The sequence below is a fragment of the Erithacus rubecula genome (genome assembly GCF_903797595.1).
Source record: "Erithacus rubecula genome assembly, chromosome: 11".
In the NCBI taxonomy this organism is placed as follows: Eukaryota; Metazoa; Chordata; class Aves; order Passeriformes; family Muscicapidae; genus Erithacus; species Erithacus rubecula.
Window position 1 is genome coordinate 23,223,838 of NC_136663.1, and position 21,730 is coordinate 23,245,567.

The 21,730-nt window shown below is 43.9% G+C and overlaps 1 protein-coding gene and 1 long non-coding RNA gene across 2 annotated transcripts in view; one reads left to right on the top strand and one right to left on the bottom strand.

The window, feature by feature from the left end:
• LOC306806575 overlaps window positions 1–14,911 on the bottom strand; it is a 222,926-nt gene extending 208,015 nt beyond the window's left edge. Inside the window, exon 1 of the long non-coding RNA XR_013775499.1 lies at window positions 14,899–14,911. This is a non-coding gene — a long non-coding RNA (uncharacterized lncRNA). The remainder of the gene's footprint in view (window positions 1–14,898) is intronic.
• On the top strand, window positions 5,909–7,765 carry LOC306806566 (G-protein coupled receptor 55-like). Its single transcript, XM_079315421.1, has 2 exons — window positions 5,909–6,044; window positions 6,709–7,765. Exon 2 carries the CDS (start codon window positions 6,722–6,724, stop codon window positions 7,637–7,639), a length of 918 nt encoding a protein of 305 aa, XP_079171547.1. The 5' UTR covers window positions 5,909–6,044; window positions 6,709–6,721; the 3' UTR covers window positions 7,640–7,765.
• Window positions 14,912–21,730: the final 6,819 nt, after the last annotated feature.

Below are 21,730 nucleotides of genomic sequence, written 5' to 3' on the forward strand. Positions count from 1 at the left end.
CTCACCCTAACTGAAATGTTCTTGAAATTAATCAGAAAGACTTAAATATTCAAATTAATTTGGTGATCACATACAGATGAAACAGGAAAGGAAAAAAAAAATGTCATTTAATATTTCTTTTGCTTTTACTACATACTATCAACACTATTTCAACACTTACCACCCAAGAGTAGTTAATTCTGAATAGGAAAGGGCAGACAGACAATTTTTTTTTTTTTTTTTTTGGAAGAATGTAGGACTTCTCTAGAAGAGTGGGAACATCCAGCCATAACTGATGCAATGTTGTCCCTCCTGGGTTGCAGACAGAGCTGGGCTTCAGGAAGGAACAGGCAAAAAATGTGTGTTGGTCTTGGATATCTGGATCTGGGAAACTGCACTCCATCGCAGGTGTCTTGCATAAACTTTGGAAAATCCTTCTTATTATCTCTGCTTTGATTTCCTACATATAAAATGGAAAAAAAAACCCAAACCCTTCTTGTGCCATCAGGACAAGACCAGAACAGGTGCACTGAGAAGAGGACAAAAAAATCATAATCTGTGCCTAGCAGGCAAAGCCTGTGGTGCATTGAGACTTTCTGTGCAAAAACCTAAATACCCCTAAATCACCCTAAAAGTGGTTTTGTCCAGGCACAAACATGACACCTCATCAGCACAGTGTTCAGCAGGGATAGTATTTGATAAACAGGTTGTAATGTTAACAAAGCAACAAACTCATGTGCCCAGCTATGCACACAAAAGGAGGAGAGATTTTCATCAGCAGCCAAACCCTCTGTGTGCTCTATCTCTGGTGATAAAAAGGTAAATTTTACTGGTACATCATGATATCATAAATACATTGCTACTGGCCTAGTGACATTAAAATAGACTGTGAATTGATGTTTGACACAACAATGGTACACACAGTGTACATAATAAACTAATAGAGCAGAACACAGAGAAAGCAAAATGAATTCTAGTAAAAACAGTTTTTTAAAGTTTCCCTCCCCCCCCCCCCAAGCAGGTCTTTTGCAAACATACAGTTTTGTAAGATTTCCTTTAAGGAATACCTTATCTATAGAAATTCAGGAAAAATGTAGATTTGTCAGCTTCTTACTGCTGTCACTGTATTTCCAACTAATAATCTCTTAATGCTAATTATCTAAACTTGGAGGTTTGCTGTCTTTCAATTTGTTCTACCACAGGAACACTGGAAATCATGATTCAGCTTCCAAGCTGAGTTCTCTTCACAGAGTTTTTAACTCTTCCCCTAAACATCCACTGCTGGTTCCAGTCACTTGAGCCATTCGAGACACTTTTTCTCTTGCCAAAAATGACTCTTGGGTTCTTCTTCCATTTATAATTTTTTTGTAATGAAATTATATTGAATGACCTTCCCTCCCTGCTGTAAATACATCTGGCAGTTTCTCACAGACACCAAGTGCCATTACACACCCAGAAACAAGGCAGGGAAAATTGAATTTTCCCATTAAGAAGAAATGGAACCACGAGATGTGGGGTCTGATGGAGACTCTTGTGGTCACCACAGGGTGCATGCAGTACCTCAGCCATCTAAAGCAGCTCAGCTGGCTCAAAATTGAGTGCTAGTGCCTTTTGGAAAGGAGGTCCAGTTGTGCAGTTATTTTCCTAGAGCTGTAAGTGCAAAATAAGTGAAAAATAAAATGAGATCTTGACCATCTTCTGATTTTTTTTTCCCACCTTGCAGAATTCCAGCCAAAGTGCCTGTCTGATCTGGTCAGGTCAGTCATACAGTTTGGATGTTGGTATGATCTCTCAGGAAATACTAGATTTGCAAAAATGCCATCCTCAGATCTTTCAAAGCTGATGATAATTTGAAGGCCAATGTAGCTAATGGTTGAAGTATGAAAAAAATACCTTAGAAGTGTCAAAATGACTCAGCCATTAGGCAGAAGAGGCACGTAGGGTGTGATGTTCTGTGCAGGGCCATCAGCTGGGGTGCATGAGCCTCGCTTGAGCGCCTGCTCTGCGAAGCCAGAGAGCAACTGAAAGTGCAAAATCTGCAACACCAGACACAGATCTCCACCAGTGTTTAATTTCCCCACTCTCAGGGCACTGAGATGGAAAAGATTTACCCTGCTGATCTGGATTCAGAAGTCCCACAGGAGCAATCCCAGCTGATTTCCCTGTGGAGATGGAGAATATCTCTCAAAAAATACTCGATCAGTTCAACCCTAAACATGCCGAGGCTCAAAGAGCCCGAGCAGATCACCTGCTCTCCCAAGCAGCAGATTTAGCTTCCCCAGTGCTGAAAGGACCCTTGTTCCCTGGGGCAATCCTGCACAGCCAAGGCTGGCTGGTGCCTCCCTCAGTCTCTCCAGAGGACATTAACATCAGTGACAAATACCAGTGCCTGTGGTCAGACCACTGGTTCGGCTCAGCTGCTTCCTGGCCCTGGCCCCTCAGCCCCACCAGCCACACACAGTGAGTCCTTGTGGCCACTTCCTCCACAGAAAAGGTTCCTTTCAGCCCTTCCTGTGCTTTGGTCCTCTCTGCCCATGGCCATCAGTGCTTTTGGCTCTCTCTTGCTCATCATTCCAGGGTGAGGATGCCAGGGCAAGCAGAGCTGGTGAGGATGAGAAGCTGAGTGTTGGGCTGGTGGGACAGGTTGGGATAAACCATCTGAGCTACACGACAAACTGTTCCTCCTGGTGACACACCACAGACAGATTCATGGAAAGGCTGAAGATGGGTTCCTCATTTCTCCTGTAGCCACAAGATGGAGCAACTCAATTACAAACAGTTCTGCAGAGCCACCAGATGGTGATGGGACATTTCATCCCACTTCTGGCTCACCCAGAGGCTGCAGGCAGCTCTGGATCACAGCAGGGGATGCTCTCTCTTCTCAAGCAGGGCAAATACTTTTTTCACAGGTTAGGCCATTATTTAAATCGAGGAAAAAACTCACCATGTCTTCACTGCACAACCCTGTGTGGTTACTGGCATGTCATAAACTTGTAGGCTGACAGCAGCATCAGCCCCATGCTGACACTCTTCCCAATAGCCAGGACTGACAGCAGGAGAGCCAGGACCTTGGCTGGCACAGCCCAGCACTGCAAGGAGAAGGTTGGCTGTAAGGGCAGGCATAGGGCATCAGCAGAACTTCCCTGGTTGCCACTGAGGGATGTGTGTGTGTCCTGAGGGTGAGGTCTGTGTGGCAGCAGTGATATGCAAACAGAAAAATGTATGTGAGGCAGCTCCTTCATAGGAAAAGGGCACAAGATGATGCATTCAACATCTGGAATCACTTAAAACAGGAGGTGTTTCACACACTGGTGGCATTGGTGACACACACAGACATGTCAAGGACAGAGGAGAATGTGCAGAGGCAGCCCTCTTCTTCTAAGTCTACAAGAAAAGGGACCCACACTTGGACTTGGAGACTTTGTGGAGAGACACATGCCATCAGCACAGAGAGAACAGAAAGGTTCCTTGCTGCCCACTGCTTTCTCCCCTGCATCCCAAGAAAGCTACTAAAGAACAGTGTGGGAGTCCTCCATGGGCTATCCCAGCCTTTCCACTGTGCTGCGCACTTGGATTCGTTTTACCCTCTTCATTAAGCCTCAGCATTACACTTTTTCACCCACTTCATTTTGAAGGGAGAGGAGCCTTGGCACCTTGCCCCAAGTGCATTTGTGCCCCTGTACAAGCCTCTCTGGCCATGTCTTCCCTGAAAAACTCACAAGGATACTGCTGGGAAAAAAGCAGATCACTGATGGTGCTAAACTACCCCTGCCACTGCTGCTTCCTCATCCTGCCTTTCCCAAAGCATCTCTCTCCAGATGTGGAGTGCCACGGGGCTCTGTGCAGCAAGGGGACACCTGGTTCAGGACAGCTTTTAGCAAGGTGGGCAGTGCTCATGTGGCTCAACATGAGGGTCAGAGAGAAAATGAGACAGAAGGAAAAGCACCAAGCAAGTGAAGAGAAAATCTTGAGTGGGAAGAGAGAACTCTGAGTGATGGTGGCAGTTTCAGAACTGGCATCTGCAAACCCCAGAGCTGGGCAGGAGCACAGAGAGTGGCAGCTGACAGCACCTCTGCTTCCCACCACCCAGGCTGGCCCACCCCAAATATCTCTTCATGGTGGTGGTGCCTGCCTGTGCTGTGTGTGGGGGTTTGTTCACATGCAGAATGCAGCCATGGTCACAAGACCACTGCAGGATATACAGAAGTGAAACCAAGATGAGAAATGAGAGAAGGTACTATTCATTCAAACTTGTATTGGTTTTTGGGGTTTTTTTTCCATTTGGTAGTGTTTCTTTTTTTTTTTTTTTTTTTTTTTTTTTTTTTCCTATAAATAGAGCAATTTCAACTAAAATACCATGGGGGAACCCCAAGGGACTATTTCTTTTCTCATCTCCTATTCCCCATCACTTTCACAGATGCACAGTTTCAATTTAGCCAATATAATCCTCAGTTCTGAAATTTAAGTAGAATGCAGAAGACCAGTCAAAGCTACATCTGTGGCACTTCTTTCCCTTTTTGGAAAGAACACTGCAAATATGCATACAATGGCCAAAACCCTCCACTATTTTCCCCTTTCTACCTGAGCAAAATCATCACCTGACTCTCTCTATGGGAATATTCCCTTCTCCCTAGGAGTATAAACAGATGTAAGAATAACCTTGACTCTTTTTAAACATCAAGTTGAACATACCACATCATCACTGAAAATCAGCAATTTATTTTTCCTTTCTGATATCATGAAAAGTAAGAAGAACAATGACAAGATTTAGCTCAAAGCATATTTTGTGAACTAGCACTCTATCCATGGATGCTATATACATTCAATAAAATCCTGTATTGGAGGGAAAAAAAATAAAAGAAAGAAAGGTCTGTAGAACCAGAATTTCTTTCTGTGTTACATTCTCACAACCAGAGCACGAGGTAGCCCAAAGGTAAGATTACAAGAGTATTTCACTATAGCAAAACCTTGCCTTAAAAGCTTTCCTCTTGTCATGACATCTGAAAACTAATTATATTTTACATAACTTGCATTGCTTACAGCATAGTTAGCTTTTTAAATGACTGAACAAAACTGGCCTTTGAATTTTCACTTTATATAATATTTTTTTCTGTTTATTTTTTAATAAATCTGCACAATAGATCCTAGTCTGAAATATCTTTTAATCATAGTGAGAATTTTCTTAGTTAGACATGTTGGTGAGAAGCTGAAATTCTGTTTTTCTAGACCCAGAATTTCTTAGACACACTATCAAACAAATTAAAAACAAGACTGAAGAAAAAGGAAAGTAGCAATGAAATCTCCTACAGAGGCGCTGAAGTAAAGAACTTTGTCATCATTTATTACCTTTCAGAAATTCCTTAATTAACTTTTCCTCCCTTTGGCTCTCAGCAATGGGCTCCCTCCCAGCATCAGACTCACAGTGCTTCATGCTGCTTTTCTTACTTCTGTCTAAGCCAGGAATTTACAGAATCTCATTTACCTGCCATTACTGTGTCCTTAAGGAGCAAAGAACTAAAGTTCCTTTTTTGCTGATCCTAATCTCACTCAAAGGGATGTTAACCTCTCAAACCACAGCAAGGGAGAGCAAAATACTCAGGGGTGACTTGATCCGCAGGACAGAAACTTTGCTCTGTTGACAAACAGCTGACAAATATAAAAGGGAATAGCATGAAAGTCAGCAACCCGTGCAGGAAAGACAGAAGACAGTGGTTTGAAGTAAAACTAAAGAGCAGTAGGAGGAAGTAATTTCTGGGTGCTGACAGAAAGTTCTCTGACAAACGCTCCTCACAGGTTCCATTTCCTGTCACGGAACTGGCTGGAGGAAGGAATCTGATATTCCCGGGTATTTGCATTTTTAAGTGACTACAGCGCTGCAGAAACCAATGAGCACCTTCCTAGTCCTTATCAGGAGAGTCTGAGGGCAGGATCAAGCCGGAACGCTTCCTCTAAAGAAGATTATTACTTTGTGACCCCAGCTCGGAGTGCCTGCCTCCACACTCCAGTGCCCTCCTTGCAGAGGAGAACCCAGCTGCATGTTTCCTGCAACCCCTGACTCTGCTGTGGTAAGTCTGGCTGATTTACACTCATCCTTCTACTAAAGACTTAATCTTTTTTTCTAGAAATAGCCCATTGGAAGTTTCCTGCCTGCAGCTTTTAGGCAGCTTTTCGAAGGGCCAGAGGTATTCACAGTCCCTTTTTGCCCAGGGATGGTGGGAGAGGCTGCAGGATGGCAGTGACTGTATGGGATCTTCACATTAATAAATGTGGGGGATCCTTCTGTCCTTGGCTCCCCGACATCTCATGATAACTTGATACAGGAAACAGGATCCACATAGTTGTTTCCACCTCACCATCCAAGAAACCCTAAAATCAGAGTCAGCTCCCTTGTTCCTGAAAGACCAAGAGATTCAATCTCTCCAAGGGGATGATGCAGACATCTACACTTTCCAGTCTAAATTACAGGACAGCACAGTCTGGGGTTACAGGTTACAGTGCAAGTGAGGCTTGGACACCAGGAAGCCCTATCCTCCCTTGAGGGTACAGCCTTGCCCCAGAATCATTGGCACTGAGCAGCTCCATGCTGCCAGGAGCTGCAATTCAGCACACAGCAGTCCAAGAGGGAAGAAAGTATTTCCAAGACTGGACTCATAAAAACCTCATTAGCCTTTGTTCTATGTCTTCTATGTGATCTCCACCCTTCCTTGCAGTGATTTTCTTCTCTTCCAGCATACCTGGAGATATGAATGACACCTATGGCAATGGCAATATCAGTGCTACTGTGGAACTGTTCCAGCTCATCATGTACACCCCCACTTTTATCCTGGGATTGCTGTTCAACATAATGGCTCTGTCCTTCCTGTTTTTTAAGGTTAAAAATCTGACAGAGTCTACAGTCTATATGATAGCCCTTATATTCCTGGATACCTTGCTGCTGTTTACTCTTCCTTTTAAAATCATTTCCTACCACCTTCAGGACAAGTGGAACTTGGGCTCTGTGTTTTGCTCTACCTTGGAGAGTCTGTACTTTGTGAACATGTACGGCAGCATCCTCATCTCCCTGTGCATCTGCGTGGACCGGTACATCGCTATCCGCTACCCCTTTGTGGCCCTCACCCTCAGGTCCATCAAGAAAGCTGCCATGGCCTGTGCTCTCATCTGCCTGGGCACCTCTGTGGGCACAGTCTCGACTTTCCAACTGCATGGAAAGGGCCACAACATCTCATCCTGCTTCCATAACTTCTCCAAGAGCACGTGGGAGAACGCAGGGCTGTTCAGCACCTTGCAGATCATCTTCTTCGGCAGCATGGCAGCCATGACTTTCTGCACTGCCCAAACTCTCCGGTGCCTGAGGAGGCACAGGAGCTCAGACAACCCCCAAACACACAGCACCAGAGCAGAAAGGATCGTGGTGACAAACCTGGTGGCCTTTTTGGTGTGTTTCACACCTTACCACGTGGCATACTTCATGTACTTTTTGGTGAAGAACAAAATCATCCACGTCAGTTTTCAACAAGTGCTGCGAGACACTGTTCAGGTCACCCTTTGCTGGGCAAACCTGAACTGCTGTCTTGATGGGGCGTGTTATTATTTTGTTTTAAAGGAGTCCTTAGAAGAGCCATTGCAAAACAGTGAAAAAAGAGCCACACAAAAGCCTTGATTTATGTACTGCGTGCTCACGGCTTGGGATGATGTGTGGAGAGGCTTTTGTGGAAAGTACAGGACTCTGAACTTCTTGCCCAAGCAGTTTGCTTTAAATACTCATGGCTGAAAATATTTCCTAAAAGCCAGAACTAAGTCTATTTCCAGGAGGTTGTTCCTAACTTTTTTATTTCTTTCCATAATGTTTTCTGTTATTTTTTATGGATAAAAAGAAATTTAACTGTTCATATAAATAGTGATGCATATGTCCTTGGATGTGATTCTTCTTACTTTGAAAGGAAAAAAAAATTTTTTAAATGTTTATATGTGGCAGCATATTTCAGCTTCCCTGTCCACACTGTACCTGCAAACCTTCCTCAAAACTTTAGTCACTACAGACTTGGTTTGTTTAGAAAAAAAGACTTGAAAGACTTGAAGCTCATGCTTGTTCTCACATACATGTGCCTGTTGAGTTAAAGCTGCACATGTTATTTAAAAAAGAAAATAATGATTGTAACTCTAAATGCAAAGGCAGCTTTAGGTTGATGGATACAGCAAGATCTCCATGTTATTCCTCCACTGTTTGTCTTGCTCTGCAGGGTGCAGAGTCACTTGTTTTGGTGACAGCTGCTGTGACTACCTCATCACACATCTAACTAATGCTGCCACTGGCTCCAATCCCACACAGCACACATTAATTGACTCCCCCAGTTCCAGGCTTCCTCACCACCTCCTCTGCTGCTTGCAGGCTTTTCACATCTGTTCCTTCCTGCTTGGTTACAAACATAGTTTCACGAGCAGAGCCAAACCAAACAAGAGCATGAAATAAAATCCCCATGTCCAATGTAGCGGCAAACACGTGAACCTGAAGGAACCACCCTCACCTTGTGGGGGGATGAGATAAGAGCAGCCCTGATCCCTAAAGCAGTAGCCTGAAACACAAAGAGCCCTGGGGGAAAGCAACCTTTTGGACCTCAGAGCAAGCTGAGCACTACCATTCCCCAAGCAAACAGGCAATAAAAAATAATCAACTGCTAGAAGCCGGCATGCCAGTCAGCTCCCTCTTATCAGCGCTCCCAGGCGCAGATAGACCCAGAGACAAGGAGCATCCCCCTGCAGAGGCAGCCTGCTGCTCTGGTCACCCCACTGCTGCCTGCAACACTGCCACAATCAGCTGCCACCCTCCCCAGGGAGGAGGCTGATTCACGAATCACAGTTTCATATTCGTGCTGAGCTGGATTCTTGCAGTACCTCTTCCAGGCAGGGATACTAATCCCAGCGTTTGAACTGTCTCTTTTCCACTCACTTATGACAGGATAATGCACAAACTGTGCATTGATTTCTCCTCTGAGCTGGAGATTCACATGTGGGGGCTCCAGTCAGTCGAAGTGGATGCTTTTGAAGTGAAACTATGTTTGAGATTGTACCACACAAATCCAGATCCAGTTGGGAACACTGAACCAACACAGACCTATGTATGTATGTGCTGCTGTTGTCAGAGTCCTTTTGGTGTTCAGGTGTGCATCTCAGAAGATATGGACTGTGTATTTCCCTTATGTCCTGGCTATGAAAAATCTCCTGAAAATAAAATTCACCAGGATAATCCAGCAAGAATTCCCTCACAATAACAATTTCCATTGATTCCCTCAGTAACTTCAGGGTAACTGACTGGATATCCCTGCCAGCAGAGAGGGAATTCTCATCAGGTCCTTCTTCACTAACTATACTTCAGCAGACACAAAGATTTTACCATTGAGACTTCAGGCTCCTTTTGGAAAAAGAGTTAACAAATCATACAAGAGAACAGTGCTGAGGCAAAAGAGTTATTTTACATCTCAAAGCAGTAGGCCATGCCAAGAGGGCCTCCAGTTTAACTGACAATGCCTGAACAGAGGGAACAGGGATTGTGTCAGTACTTCTGGAGGCAGAAAATGCCAAAATGTATGAGAAAACTGATCTCAATTGCCCTTCTGTAGCCTGAGGCAGCTCCATTAGTTTCACTGACATGACTTTGGGCTTACAATGCAGTAACTGAGACTAGAAGCTCACCTGTAGTTTTATGCTTCCTCTGTTGCTCAGCTTTATTCCAAATAAGCCTGTTCTTTGTTTTGTTATCCTGCTGTCCTTGGTTCCACAGACCATAAAGTAACTTGTACAGTTATTTAATTTAGAGTGCTGGTAGACAGCAGGGAGATGAACAGTAAATTTAGGCATTTTTGGCTTCTAGGCTATCTTCCTGCTTAGAAGGGACTGGGATGTTGACCGGATTAAGAATTTTAAGACTGTACAAAGGAGAAGTTAAAAATGCTTGAGATATTTCTTCTTTTCCTGAGCATCTCCTCTGTGTTTCTCCAGTGATCCTGGCCACTGATTTTTCTAGAAACAAGCAGGCTGAGGTGTGTAAAAGTAAGTCCCTGTCCATGGGCAGGGTACAGCCAAGCATGGTCTGAGCTCCTGCCTCTCCACATGGCCTGCAGTGCTAAGAGAACACCAATGAACAGGGCACAGCAATGACTTTCATTCTGCATTCCTGGAAGAAATCTGAATTTTGTAAAGGCAACACTTCCTACTCAAAAGCTCCCTGCTGGATGTTACTGTTTCTGGGCCTCTGAACATTCACTGTCCAGTTAAAATGTAGTGTTGTCTGATCCCTTCTTTGCTCAGGTGGGTAACTGCAGCAGCTTGCTCATTGGCAGGCATTTATATCTAAGCTATGGCATAGGGTATCACCAAGAGAATGTTAAAAGATGTAAAGTACTGAAAAACAAAAGGATAAAAAGTCTGAAAACCTGAAATTTGTATGAAGAAAAAGAAAGCAATCCCAGGGATTTGTCTGGGAACAATTTGCCCCCAAGAACCAAGAATTCATTCCTAACACACACAATTCTTAGCTTAAAATCATTAGTTTATTCTAAAACAAAATGCATTGAGAGCTAGAGATCTGCTGTAGAGCATGTTTTCTACTTCCACTTGGCTTTGCATTTAGATAGTGAAAGGCAGAAGGTTTGAACCAGCACTGAAAGCACAGCAGGTCATGGGAGCTGATGAAACTGCTTTGCTGAGGAACTTCACCCTTTGGGCCAAGCAAGGCATTCCAATTGAGAGGCCTTTCAAAAATGCACCCTGGGGCTGCCACATTTCTTGCCAAGTGCTGCAGACATTCAAGCCTGTATCCTGTTCACATAAGCAATTTCCCCACTCACTTCTTTGCAGGTTTCACTGAGACTGGGCATGTGTTTCAGCAGTAAATGTTCTTTTCCCTGCAGCCTCACCCACCTGGGAAAGCAGTGAGGCTCAAACTTAGATTAACTCTGACATCTGTCCTTTGCTTTCCAAACTTCTTGTCTTCTAGTACAATTAATATCTTGTGTGTCAGGCTCAGGAAGTATCTGTTTGGCTTGGGGAGAATGAAAGGTTTAAAAGAAAACATCACCAATGATATTTACAAATGACCACTGAAATCTCAACCAAAGCATTTATCTCCCAAATTGAAAGAATCAACACAGGTACTAGGCATGCAGAAAATTCCACAGACTTTTCACTATTTTGGGAATAAAAAATGAGAAAGTAAAATGAATGGAGAAAAGTATTTACCATGAACAATATCACATCTGTGATCAGTGGTAATGAAAAAAAGCTTCAGAAAAGTAATTCTCAACAGAAACAAAAAGGGTTTTATAGACATTTTCTTCGCTATGCTTTGTTCTCTCAAAATATTTTAGTGTTTTTACTGCTGCCAAAATGGTTTAAAATTCCCCTTTTTTCTCTCTGCAGAAGGACAGCAACAGGAGAGACAAATTTGTAGCACTCTAGCTGTTAGACAGAAGCCCTCTGAGAAGTGAAATAGTTAATTTAGCTGTGAAATTGAAGTGCTGCAGATAGGCAGAGGCAGAAATCACGCCCCAGCTCCCTTCACAGCTATTTCCCCACAGAGCAAATCTGTTTGCATGCTCCTTCCATCTGCTGCATTTAATGGTGGAAGTCTCACGAAGTAAAAACACCCTAAGTGGTACCACAGAGTGAAGAATTGCCAGGGCTGACCTTGGTGTGCCAGGGACACGCAGATGTGGCTCCAGTTTTGGAGGGAGGACACTGATCTCACACCTGGCCCATGCAGTTTGCTCCTGGGTTTGCAGCTGGCAAAGCCACAGTTCAGCCAGGTGCTCCAGCTTGTTCATCCCTGTCCTTATCCTTCCTTCCCTTTGCCTCTGCCTTCAGCTCTTTGGAGGCACTGAACTCTTTAGCAAAGCTGAGACTTCTCCCTCCATTGGGTTTCTTGCTGCTGAGAAAGGTCTGCCATAGCAACAAACTAATGAATCAGTGTCTTTAGCTACTGGGAAATGCAAAGGACGCCCACAGCCTCCTTCCTTTTGTTTATTCCTATTATTCTGATTTTATTCACTGTCACTTCATTAGAATGGCATTTACCACGTTTTCTAATGTTGCTGTGGGACAGTGTTAAAATGAAAAATCAGAAATGTGTTCCTGGAAGAAGAGCTGAATCAGTGCCATTTGCAGACAGCAAACGATGTAAAACATCCACATCTGCTGTATGCTACAGATCCCTATTAATCTTTCTCTCTATTCCAAGACAAAAAGAGCATTAAACTGAGGACAATGTTTGAGAGCAAGCATCAGCAGTTTAGAGCTATAAACCTTGGTGGGCAATTGTTAATCCAAAACTAAGCATTACAAACCCAGGAAATCCAGTTTAGATTACATTTTGGAGTACACCACAAGAATCCCAGCCATTCCTGGGTAAGTATTAACTTTGTGACTACAAGTAAAGCCACTTCCCAGAGCCCAGCATTTAACCTGGGCCTACTTGGCCTGCCATCACTACTGAGACAGTGAAGGACACTGTCTGACACAGCTTTTATCAGTTTAAAGAAGAGCTTAGGAAAGAAAATACAAGAAGCTGCAGACAGCAGAGACCTGACTGACTTAATTCATACTGATAGGAAGTGGTGTGGTTTGAAGAAGTTGCAGTTGGAAGGCAGCAGAAAAAAGGGACTGAATTTTGCCAGACTCAGCTCAGCATAGCAGTAAAAGTCCTGCAGGTAGGTTTGTTTCCCTCATGTAGAGCAAAATAACTGGATATTAATAATAAACATGCTACTGAGACCTTTTTGTTTAAGCAGTGAGAAGACAAAAGGAAGCCTGAGGTATAAAACACCCTGCTTCACTCCTGCCTGTGACTGCACAGAGACCTTGGGGTGGGAGCCTGCTGTGTGAGGAGGGGTGTTTGTTCCCTTTTGAGCTGTCCTGTGGTATCCCACCCAGCCTCCAGTGTAGAATCGAGCAGGGATGGGCTATTCCTGGCCCATCTCACTTCTGCCCATCTCTCACGGCAAAAATCACTCAAAAGGAGCCAGAGTACCCTCAATTCAAACCCACAGCCTGACACACGTTGCCTTGTGATTCCTCAGAAAAGCCACATGCAGGCTGTCAGGAAAGGGTGGGGTAAAGCAATGCCATGGACACATTTGCATTTGTAACCCACTCCATGCTACAGTGGTTAAAAAAAGCTCAACACAGCACTCAGCAGCATTAGTGGCACCTTTAGTGCCCCTCTCTTTTGCAGCACAAAATACTGAGGCTGGAATAATATCTCATTGGTTTGGGACAACGGGGCAGAAACCAAGCAGTGTCACTGACTCTAATCCCAGATTCTATTTCTGTACATAATCACAGCATTCAGATAATTTTTATGCTCTATGCTATTATGGGTTATTGCTCTCTCAAATTAGCCTGTGTCATTTGCCTTGGGATGCCCACAAACACCTGTCACAAAACATCTTTAGAAGATGTCCCAAGTCTCTCTCCCACTTTTTGCCAATTAAAAATCCAACTCTGTGGGTAAATACACCCATTCTAACTACCAAGCTATCAGATTGTTTAGCTTGAACACCACAGCAGCCAGACTCTTGTACTGAAAACTATTTTGTTTGCATTAGATGAAGCATTTGTTTTTCTAGAACTCCACAGCATGTGTCCAAGAATCTTATTCCTAACATTCTTCCTAGTTCCATTATAGGATTACAGCCCAGCTCCCACCTCATGTCCTTTAAACACAGATGTAAAGAGAACCATGTAGGTCACAATCCCTCTTATCAAAAGTGCTCAAGATACAATCTATTATTTTCTTGGTTATATACAAAATGTCAAAACAGAAAATGTCAAATGTCAAAACAGCTGAATGTCTTTCTGTCAGGGAGCCAAGAGGAAGGAAGGACTTTGCTGGTCAGCTCAAGGACACCTAGAAGCCTTGTGATGTTTTGAGTGTTAATGAAGATAGCAGAAAGGACCATCAGGCAGGTTTCTCCAATCAAACAAGATGAAGCAGCAGCACCACAAGCCAATTGTAGGAGACAAACTAGCCATGGAGCTGCATTGCAGGTCTCCCACTGGAACAAAGGGCAGCACATCAGGTGCCTGCAGCTCCAGGATTCTAAGCCCCCAGAGGAAAAGTGGGGTTTAAAACACAGCTGGAAACCACACATGAAAATTTCATTTCTTTAATCTGGCCCTTGGAGGGCTGTGGGGAAATTCCTTTCAGAAGGGTATAGCTTGCACTGATAGAACTTACATTTGTGGTCTTACTGCACCCCACTCTCCATTACAACCACGTTCACTCAGCCTCTGCTGCATACTTAATCCACCTGAAGTGAGAAACCCTTTTCTATATCACAGTCAGATGCTGTGGAAATGAGCCCAGTATCCCAGAGGATTAGTGTGTGGAGAATTCGAGTTAATTACACTCTCTGGACAGACTCAGGCTCCAATGGTCAGTGTCCAAATGAGGAATAAGTATCTGGGATGGATCAGCTCTTCAGAAACAAAAGGTCCCATTTTCATGCAAATAGCATTAACTAGGAAGAACAATGAAGGAGAACTAAAGAAAAGTCAGACAAAGCAACAGAATCCTTATGGTCTGGAGGTTTTTAGGAGGTATCAGCTGCTCCTTAAACTATTAACAAGATTTCAGAGGGTTTTTGCATTTGCTTTTGCATCCCTGTGTGGGAGCTGTTAGAGGCAACCAAAAGCAAGTATCCAATTTTCTTTAGCTATGTTTCTATCATCAAGGTCCTATTCATATCCTCAGATGGGAACAAATTTCAACATCTGTTACCAAACTTCTGATGGAGAAAAAAAGATTTTAAAAAAATTAAAAAATAAAGAAAAAATAAAATAAAAAGAGGAAAGAACAATGCCATAAAAAGCAGGATGGTGGCAATGCCAATAGCTCTCCTTGGCAGGTGCTGGCTGTGAAAGGACTCCTTTGGAAGGTCTTGGCAGCAGTACCAAAGTGAGTGGGTGCCAGGAAAGGGGCAGTGGGAGGGCTAAGGGAGCCCCTCTGCACAGGCACAGAGAGGTGACCAGGGGTGACACCTGAAGCACTGCTACATCCCTGGGGAAAACCCCAGTCTTCAGCTGCCTCAGAGGGAAAGTGCCAGGAAAATATATATACAGTGGTAGCTCTTTGAATAAATCAGCATAAATCATGTATTGCTTCCCAAATTTTTCCATGCTAAGCCCTGGTGACAGAAGACACCTTTTTGTTTTCTTTGTTTGCGTTTTCAATTTGGTTTGTTGTTGTTTTCTTGCTGTTTACACCAGAGCACACCAAGAACACGTCACACCCAGCACATGAAGGGCTCACTGCTGCCCAGCATTTTACTCCAACCATGCCAGTCACTTTTATCACGTTTTGAAATGACAAATGCCACCCTTCATGGTGCCACACATCCCTGAGCCTGCAGCCCTTTCTCCACTTCCTCCTGACACCATAGTGTGACAACCCACTCTAAAGGTGCATCCTTCCCCTTCAGGGTGGGTCATCACACATATATTTGAAAAACAAAGCAAAATTTAAAAACAAAACACTGAAACCTAAACCACGCTCAAATACTTTCCAAAATACACCACCACATTCAGGATTCTGCCTGCACAAGGTGTCCCAGGGTCCTGGTTTGCAATGACTGTGAGGGCACTCCCTGGCAGACTGTGCCTCAGTGCAGCAGCTCCAGAGTTCATTTTCAACATGGACAGCAAATATTTATTATATTTAACTAATATTAACTTATATTTATTAATTTAGGATATTTAACTTCTTTCTCCTCAAAGCCATTTGCCAAATTCAGCAGGTCAGAAAAGCAGTGTTACTTTTAAACACTCCCTGCAGCTAGGGAGTATTTTGCACAGAAATACTCACAGCTCTGGAGACAAAGTTCTGACTCTGTGAGGGTAAACCTACCTCACCTCTGTGAGGGAAAAACACAGTTTGGACATTAAAATATTAATTTAATATTAATATTAATTTAATTTTTCAAATCCTGTGCTGCATTAGTGCATGACTCTATATAAAAGTGTTAGCTACTGTCTTCACACTTTGGTCAGACAAAATAATTCCTCTGGGCCTGGAATTCAAAGACACCCTACAGCCAAATATATAAACAAAAGTAAATTGTGGGGAAGCAAACCTGGGGGTAAATGACTTCATTACCTCTAGCTGGAGGATTAACCCCTGATATGTAAATGGACCAAACTTATATCTGTCTGGAAAACTCCTGACCATTGTCCATTTTGGGTGTAGCCTCTTACTGCCCCAGGTGTATCTGTTGAAGGCCTTTAATAAATCCCCACTTTACTCTCTTAACCTTTTTACCTCTGTTCTAGGCATCCACCCCAGAGCATCAAGCAGACACAGAAGATTCTCCTTGCCTGGAGAACCACTCTTTTGGCCATGCAGGTGTATGTGAGCAGTGCCAGGATACCCCACTGCAGCTGCGTGGGGCTGACATTGCCCACACATCACAAAGCACAACTGAATGTGCTGACACACACAATTATTATAAGACATTAATGAGTTCAACAGCTCCTGCAAACAGCCCTGCACAGTGCTGCCCTTCCAGCACTTTATATAAGAGCCATGGCTGGTAATGAAAAATTTAAGGAAAGAGGCAAACTGGAGATGTAAAGCCCCTCCATCTCCCTCTATGATGAGCTGCTCTGGCAGAGGCAGCACTTCAGGAGCAGCTACACCAGACGAGCTCAAATTGTCAAGGAAATTAATACCAAATATTTACCTTTTAGTGCAATTAAGCAACTTCGTCAAAAGCACTGAATGAAAGCAAAGTGCATTTCCTTTGCAAACCTTATTAGAGAATTATCAAGCTTTCCTCTCCCCACTTAACATTTCAGCCAGCCATTTGGTGTTTGGTATCTGCTGTTATAAAGGCAATTCACTTTGGGTTTGCATTTCATGGGCTAACACTAGAATACTGGGTCAGGGAGAAAGGGCGAGCATTTCTATCCATGACATCTTAATTGAAACTTTAAGCTGTTATAAAGCACAGAAAGAAATGGTCCAAAAGGCTTATTGCAAACCTATTTTTCATTATTCAGAGGGGCTCAAGCTATGTTGGAACTGTCTGTGCTTCTGCAGTATCCGTTTTTCTTGGAGAGGGGGATGAGTGTCAGTTCTAAGCACCTCCTTTCCAAATACAGCAAAATGCTTCTCAAAGCACTTTGATCAGGCAATTATTTTTCCCCAGCCTGCTGCTGCCAAGAGAGGAGCCCTCCTTGCAGTGCTGGGGATTTGGATGTCTTCAACTGAATGGAGAACTGAGACCAAAATAGGGCACCAGACCAAATATGCTTAATTGGCCCTCATTTCCTTCCCAGTCCCGGGCTCAAACCAAGGCAAGACTGACAGCTGTGACCCTTCAAGCAGGCAGCTGTCCCCAAAATACGTCCAAGAGATGATAAGTACCTACTTAGGGCAGTGTCTGCAGCTGGCACACAGGGAGGTAGCACAGAGACAGCCAAGGCCTGGGGGCTCAGGCTGGAGCTCAGTGCTCATTCCCAACTCTGCCATCCAGCATGGCAAAGGCAAATGTGCCCCAAAAGCTGCCATTGTCCTGGCCATCCAAACAGCTCCCTGTTAGCCTGGGGTTAACCACATTTCCACTGACCCAGTCCTTGACCTGGAGACAGTTACACAAACACCCTGCCCACTTAAACAGCTCCTGCCAGGTAGGGTGGGAAATCACCTGTTGGCTGTTCCCAGCCACATGCACTGCCTGCCATGCATTGTCTGCCACATTCACACCACAGGTGCTGCATGTGGTGCATGGGACTCTTCCAGCATTGCTCAACACCCGTGTGTGCTGCTGGTCTGTAGGGAGGAAGTGTGTTAGCCTCTCATTCCTCAGTCAGCAGCCTCAGAGGCAGCAGCTGCAGCCCTTCAGGGTGTGTGCCTGTGGCAGGTGTGTGCAGACTGTGCCACAGCCAAAGGACCATCTGGCATGTTAGAAAGCTCCTTATAATCCAGAGCCTCTTCAGAAGCACTGGAGAAGGACAGGGATGGGGAATGCTTTCAGAAATTTGGAATCAGCATCCAGCCCAACACATTGAGTCCCCCCTCCTGCTCTGTGTACCCACAGCTGCTGTGACAGCCCTATCTCACCCTGAGGTCTTGCTGAAGTCATTCCAAAACCAGAAGCAATCAGCTGCACAACCTGAGACAGGAACATGGGGCTGCCAGCCCACACAGCCTCCCCTGCTTCCCTCCCATCTGCAGATGGCCCTGCAAATCCAGCCTGGAGCTGTGGGTGGCTCTGCTTGGTTTATTCCATCCTGAGCTATTTTCTTTTCCTGGATGTTTATGCAGTGACCTCCAGTGTTTATTCTTAGCTTGTATAACAACAATACAGCAGTTTAGCAGGCTGCTCCTAAATATTTGACCTACAAAATGATCTGTCTAATTTGAAGACCAAGCTGAACTCAGCCAAGTCATAAAATGATGTCTCACATTACTACTTTCAGCCTTTAAAACCCAAACCTACAGCTGTGTCAGGTCCAAGGGTAAATGTATTGCCCTGTATTTTCCTACACACCCCCCAGAGACCATTAATATGGTGCTGCTGGTTTAATTGCCACAAAGGCTCCTGTACATTCAAAACCACTGAGCTGTAAATCCTTCCTGGGGGAGCAGTGACATTCCAGAGAATCTCTTGAAAGGAAGACAAATTTTAATTTCAGAGATTTTCTCCAACATAAAGTTGTCTTCATTTTGAAACTTCTTTCCCCAGCCAGACCAGGAGAATATTCAATCATTGCATAACGTGATTTCAATTCGAATATAGATCTAAAAGTTCAAGTACAAAATTACATACTTGGCCTTTTCACATTAATTAATCCAAATCAATAGAGTAACACACTGGCTTTCACTCGAGAACATCTTTGTGCTAGTGAGAACAGTTAATTAGAGCTGGCACAAACACCTTCCATATCCAGCACGAATAATAATATTCCCAGAGCAAATTTTCTCAGCAAACCTGAGGAAACAGCTGATTCTTGATTCTTCAGCTCACCCACTGCTTCAAAGATTTTAATAAGAGTGAAGGAGTTGAATGGTAATTGATGAGCAGCCCTGTGCTCTTCCTGCCCAACACTCATCTCCAGCCCCTCCTGTGATGTGATCAGAGGTGCCCCAGCCTGTACAATCAGTCTCAGAGCCAAGGCTGCCTTGCAGGTTGTGTCCCCTCTGCAGCATCCCCCTGCTGCCTCCAGCAGGACATCAGTGCCAGTGAAAGAGGGGCTCAGAGCAGGGCTGAGCCTCTGGGATGTGCTGCACCACCCAGGTCTGCTCTGGATCTTCCCCTGAACTGGGGCCTGGGGGGAGAGCTCTGCCATGTGAGACCCATCTGTGAGCCCTGAGCACCCCATGGGAAAGGGAACAGTATACAAAAGGAGATGATGGGGAGATCACAGTCATCAGCTGAAACCTAAATCAAGAGATTTTCCCTTCATTCAATAGAGACCAAGGCAGCAGCCATCCAGGGATCCCATTTCTGCTCAGCACTCCCCTCCTCACCTGCAGACACAGAGTCAGAGCCAGCTGTGCCCCTGAGGAAGCAGAGAAACACAACGAGGGGTTGTGTACACAGCAGCCAGGCAAAGCAACAGCCAGTTGCTCACCCTGTCCTGAAGTGTTAAAAAATGCCACTCATTAAAAGTATCTGACACACAAGGGTGTTGGCATTGTCTAACTTAAGAGACTCAGCTATGCAGGAACTCCTCAACTGAGCAGTCAAAGGCATCCTCTAGAGAGGTCCTTACTCTCCAGAAACAAAGACTCCTAAATGAAATATGACAAGGATGGTCCAAATGTTGCTTCAAGCTCCAGTTCCCTTCCCAGTCTCATAGGGCTCTTCTGGCAAGTAAGGCTGGACACTTGTTTTGTAGACATTTTGGTCAACATAAATGTTTCTTCTAACACAAAATGAACAGTGTTTCATTTATTCACATGTTGCTTCACCATTTTAATTCAGAATTTTTGGTTAAAATTATTTTGAAACAAGAAATAATAATTTAATTACTAAAATGCTAAAACAAATGCTTTATCTTAACATCAGGAATTCAGCTGCTTCCACCCCTTTTTATGCTGACTTTTTTTTATTTAGCTGGAAATAGTCAATAAAGCTCAACACATATGTGTTAAAAACTCTGTTGCCTCACACTCTGCTTTTTGTTCATTTAATACAGAAAACATCCCCTGTGACAGAGCTGCAGCACCCCAGTGATTTCATTGGGATGTCAGGAACTGTACTTGCCAAAAGAGCAAGAAACAGGCATTTACCTGAGACATGGGAAGCTATTTTTGTTGATCACATAACTGTCCAAACATGCCATTTTTTCTCTGGGAAGCTGTGACAGCATCCACAATACTTGTTCTTACAACATTCTGTGTGGAATTCATAACAAGAGCAGTAAAGTGCTTTGGGAACAACTTGCACATCCTAAGGCACATTCATGAGCATGTGTAGAAGAGAGAGCAGGCTTTCATTAGCTTGGCATCATGATATACCAGAGAGCTGCTCCTGTTGGGCTCCTTTCTGGAGCACCTACATGGTCCATCATGGCCTGAACACTCCTTGTCCCAAGACATCCCAAAGGGCTGCATGTCATGGGATGGGACTGGACTGTAAATGTAACTGCAGAGAGCTTGTAACAAATAATAAAAAAAATCATTTATGTTTTAGAGGAGACACTGAGATACCTTCTCTCAACTTCCAAGTTAATGTTTCCAGCAGTTTTTGTTAAAAAAAAAAAACAAACCAACAACAAAAAAAAAAAAAAAAAAAAAAAAAAAAAAAAAAAAAAAAAAACAAAAAAAAAAACAAACAAAACAGAGCTTGGAAGTGGATTGTCCCAGAGTTATATCAACTTTGATTTACTGTGCACTGTCTGGCAGAGCTAAACAACTGCATGAGCCATGCTGCAATGTGCAAGTGTTAGAAAGTAAATTGTATTAGATGCCAGCCATTATCACAGTGACCCATATTTTAGGGTTTCAACTGCATCTCTGCCAGTCTTCCTAAAACAGGTTTTATTGCCAAGCTTTTATACATTCCACTGTTCAGTCAAATAAAGCAACCTTCTGCCAGAGTGTGAGCAAGATTAGGAAGTAGAACTGACTTAAGCTCTCCTAAGAGCAAGGGGCAACAAATACAACCTCAGAAAATGAAAAACTGAACCATTAGGGAAATCTTGAAAATGCAAGTTGGTTTTCTTTGTAGTGGACAAGTCTCAGTTGGCTGACTCACTGATAACTGAATTTACTGGAATGCATCAATCACATTCTTAATATCAGCATTTCAGCCTTCAAAATGCATGTCTGAAAGGTTCAGGTTTCCCACAGAGTGGTGCAGAGCTGCCTCCTCAGCCCAGAGCTGATGGAACAAGAGGGCAGTCAGCCAGAGCTGGCTGGGCCAGCCTGGGAGAAGAGGTTTTGGCAGAGATACTGAAAGGTGCAGCTCCCTTAAGAACCCCAGTGATGGAACAGCACCCATATATGAAGAATTAAGTGCAAAATGCAGCAAAAATGACTGTAACAAACAAAACATAATTTCCTCCCTGATTGACCAGGGCCTAATTGTGGAAAGAGGAACAGTCAAGTTCAGGAAAAATATTCTGACACTTCTCTACAAGGATGAAAAAGGGAGAGAAATCCTGGGAGGGCACTAAGGGACCCCCATTAGTGTGTAGTGAGGAAAGGAAATACCCCAAAATCCAGCCCTGCAGACCCAGCCAGAAGGCAAGT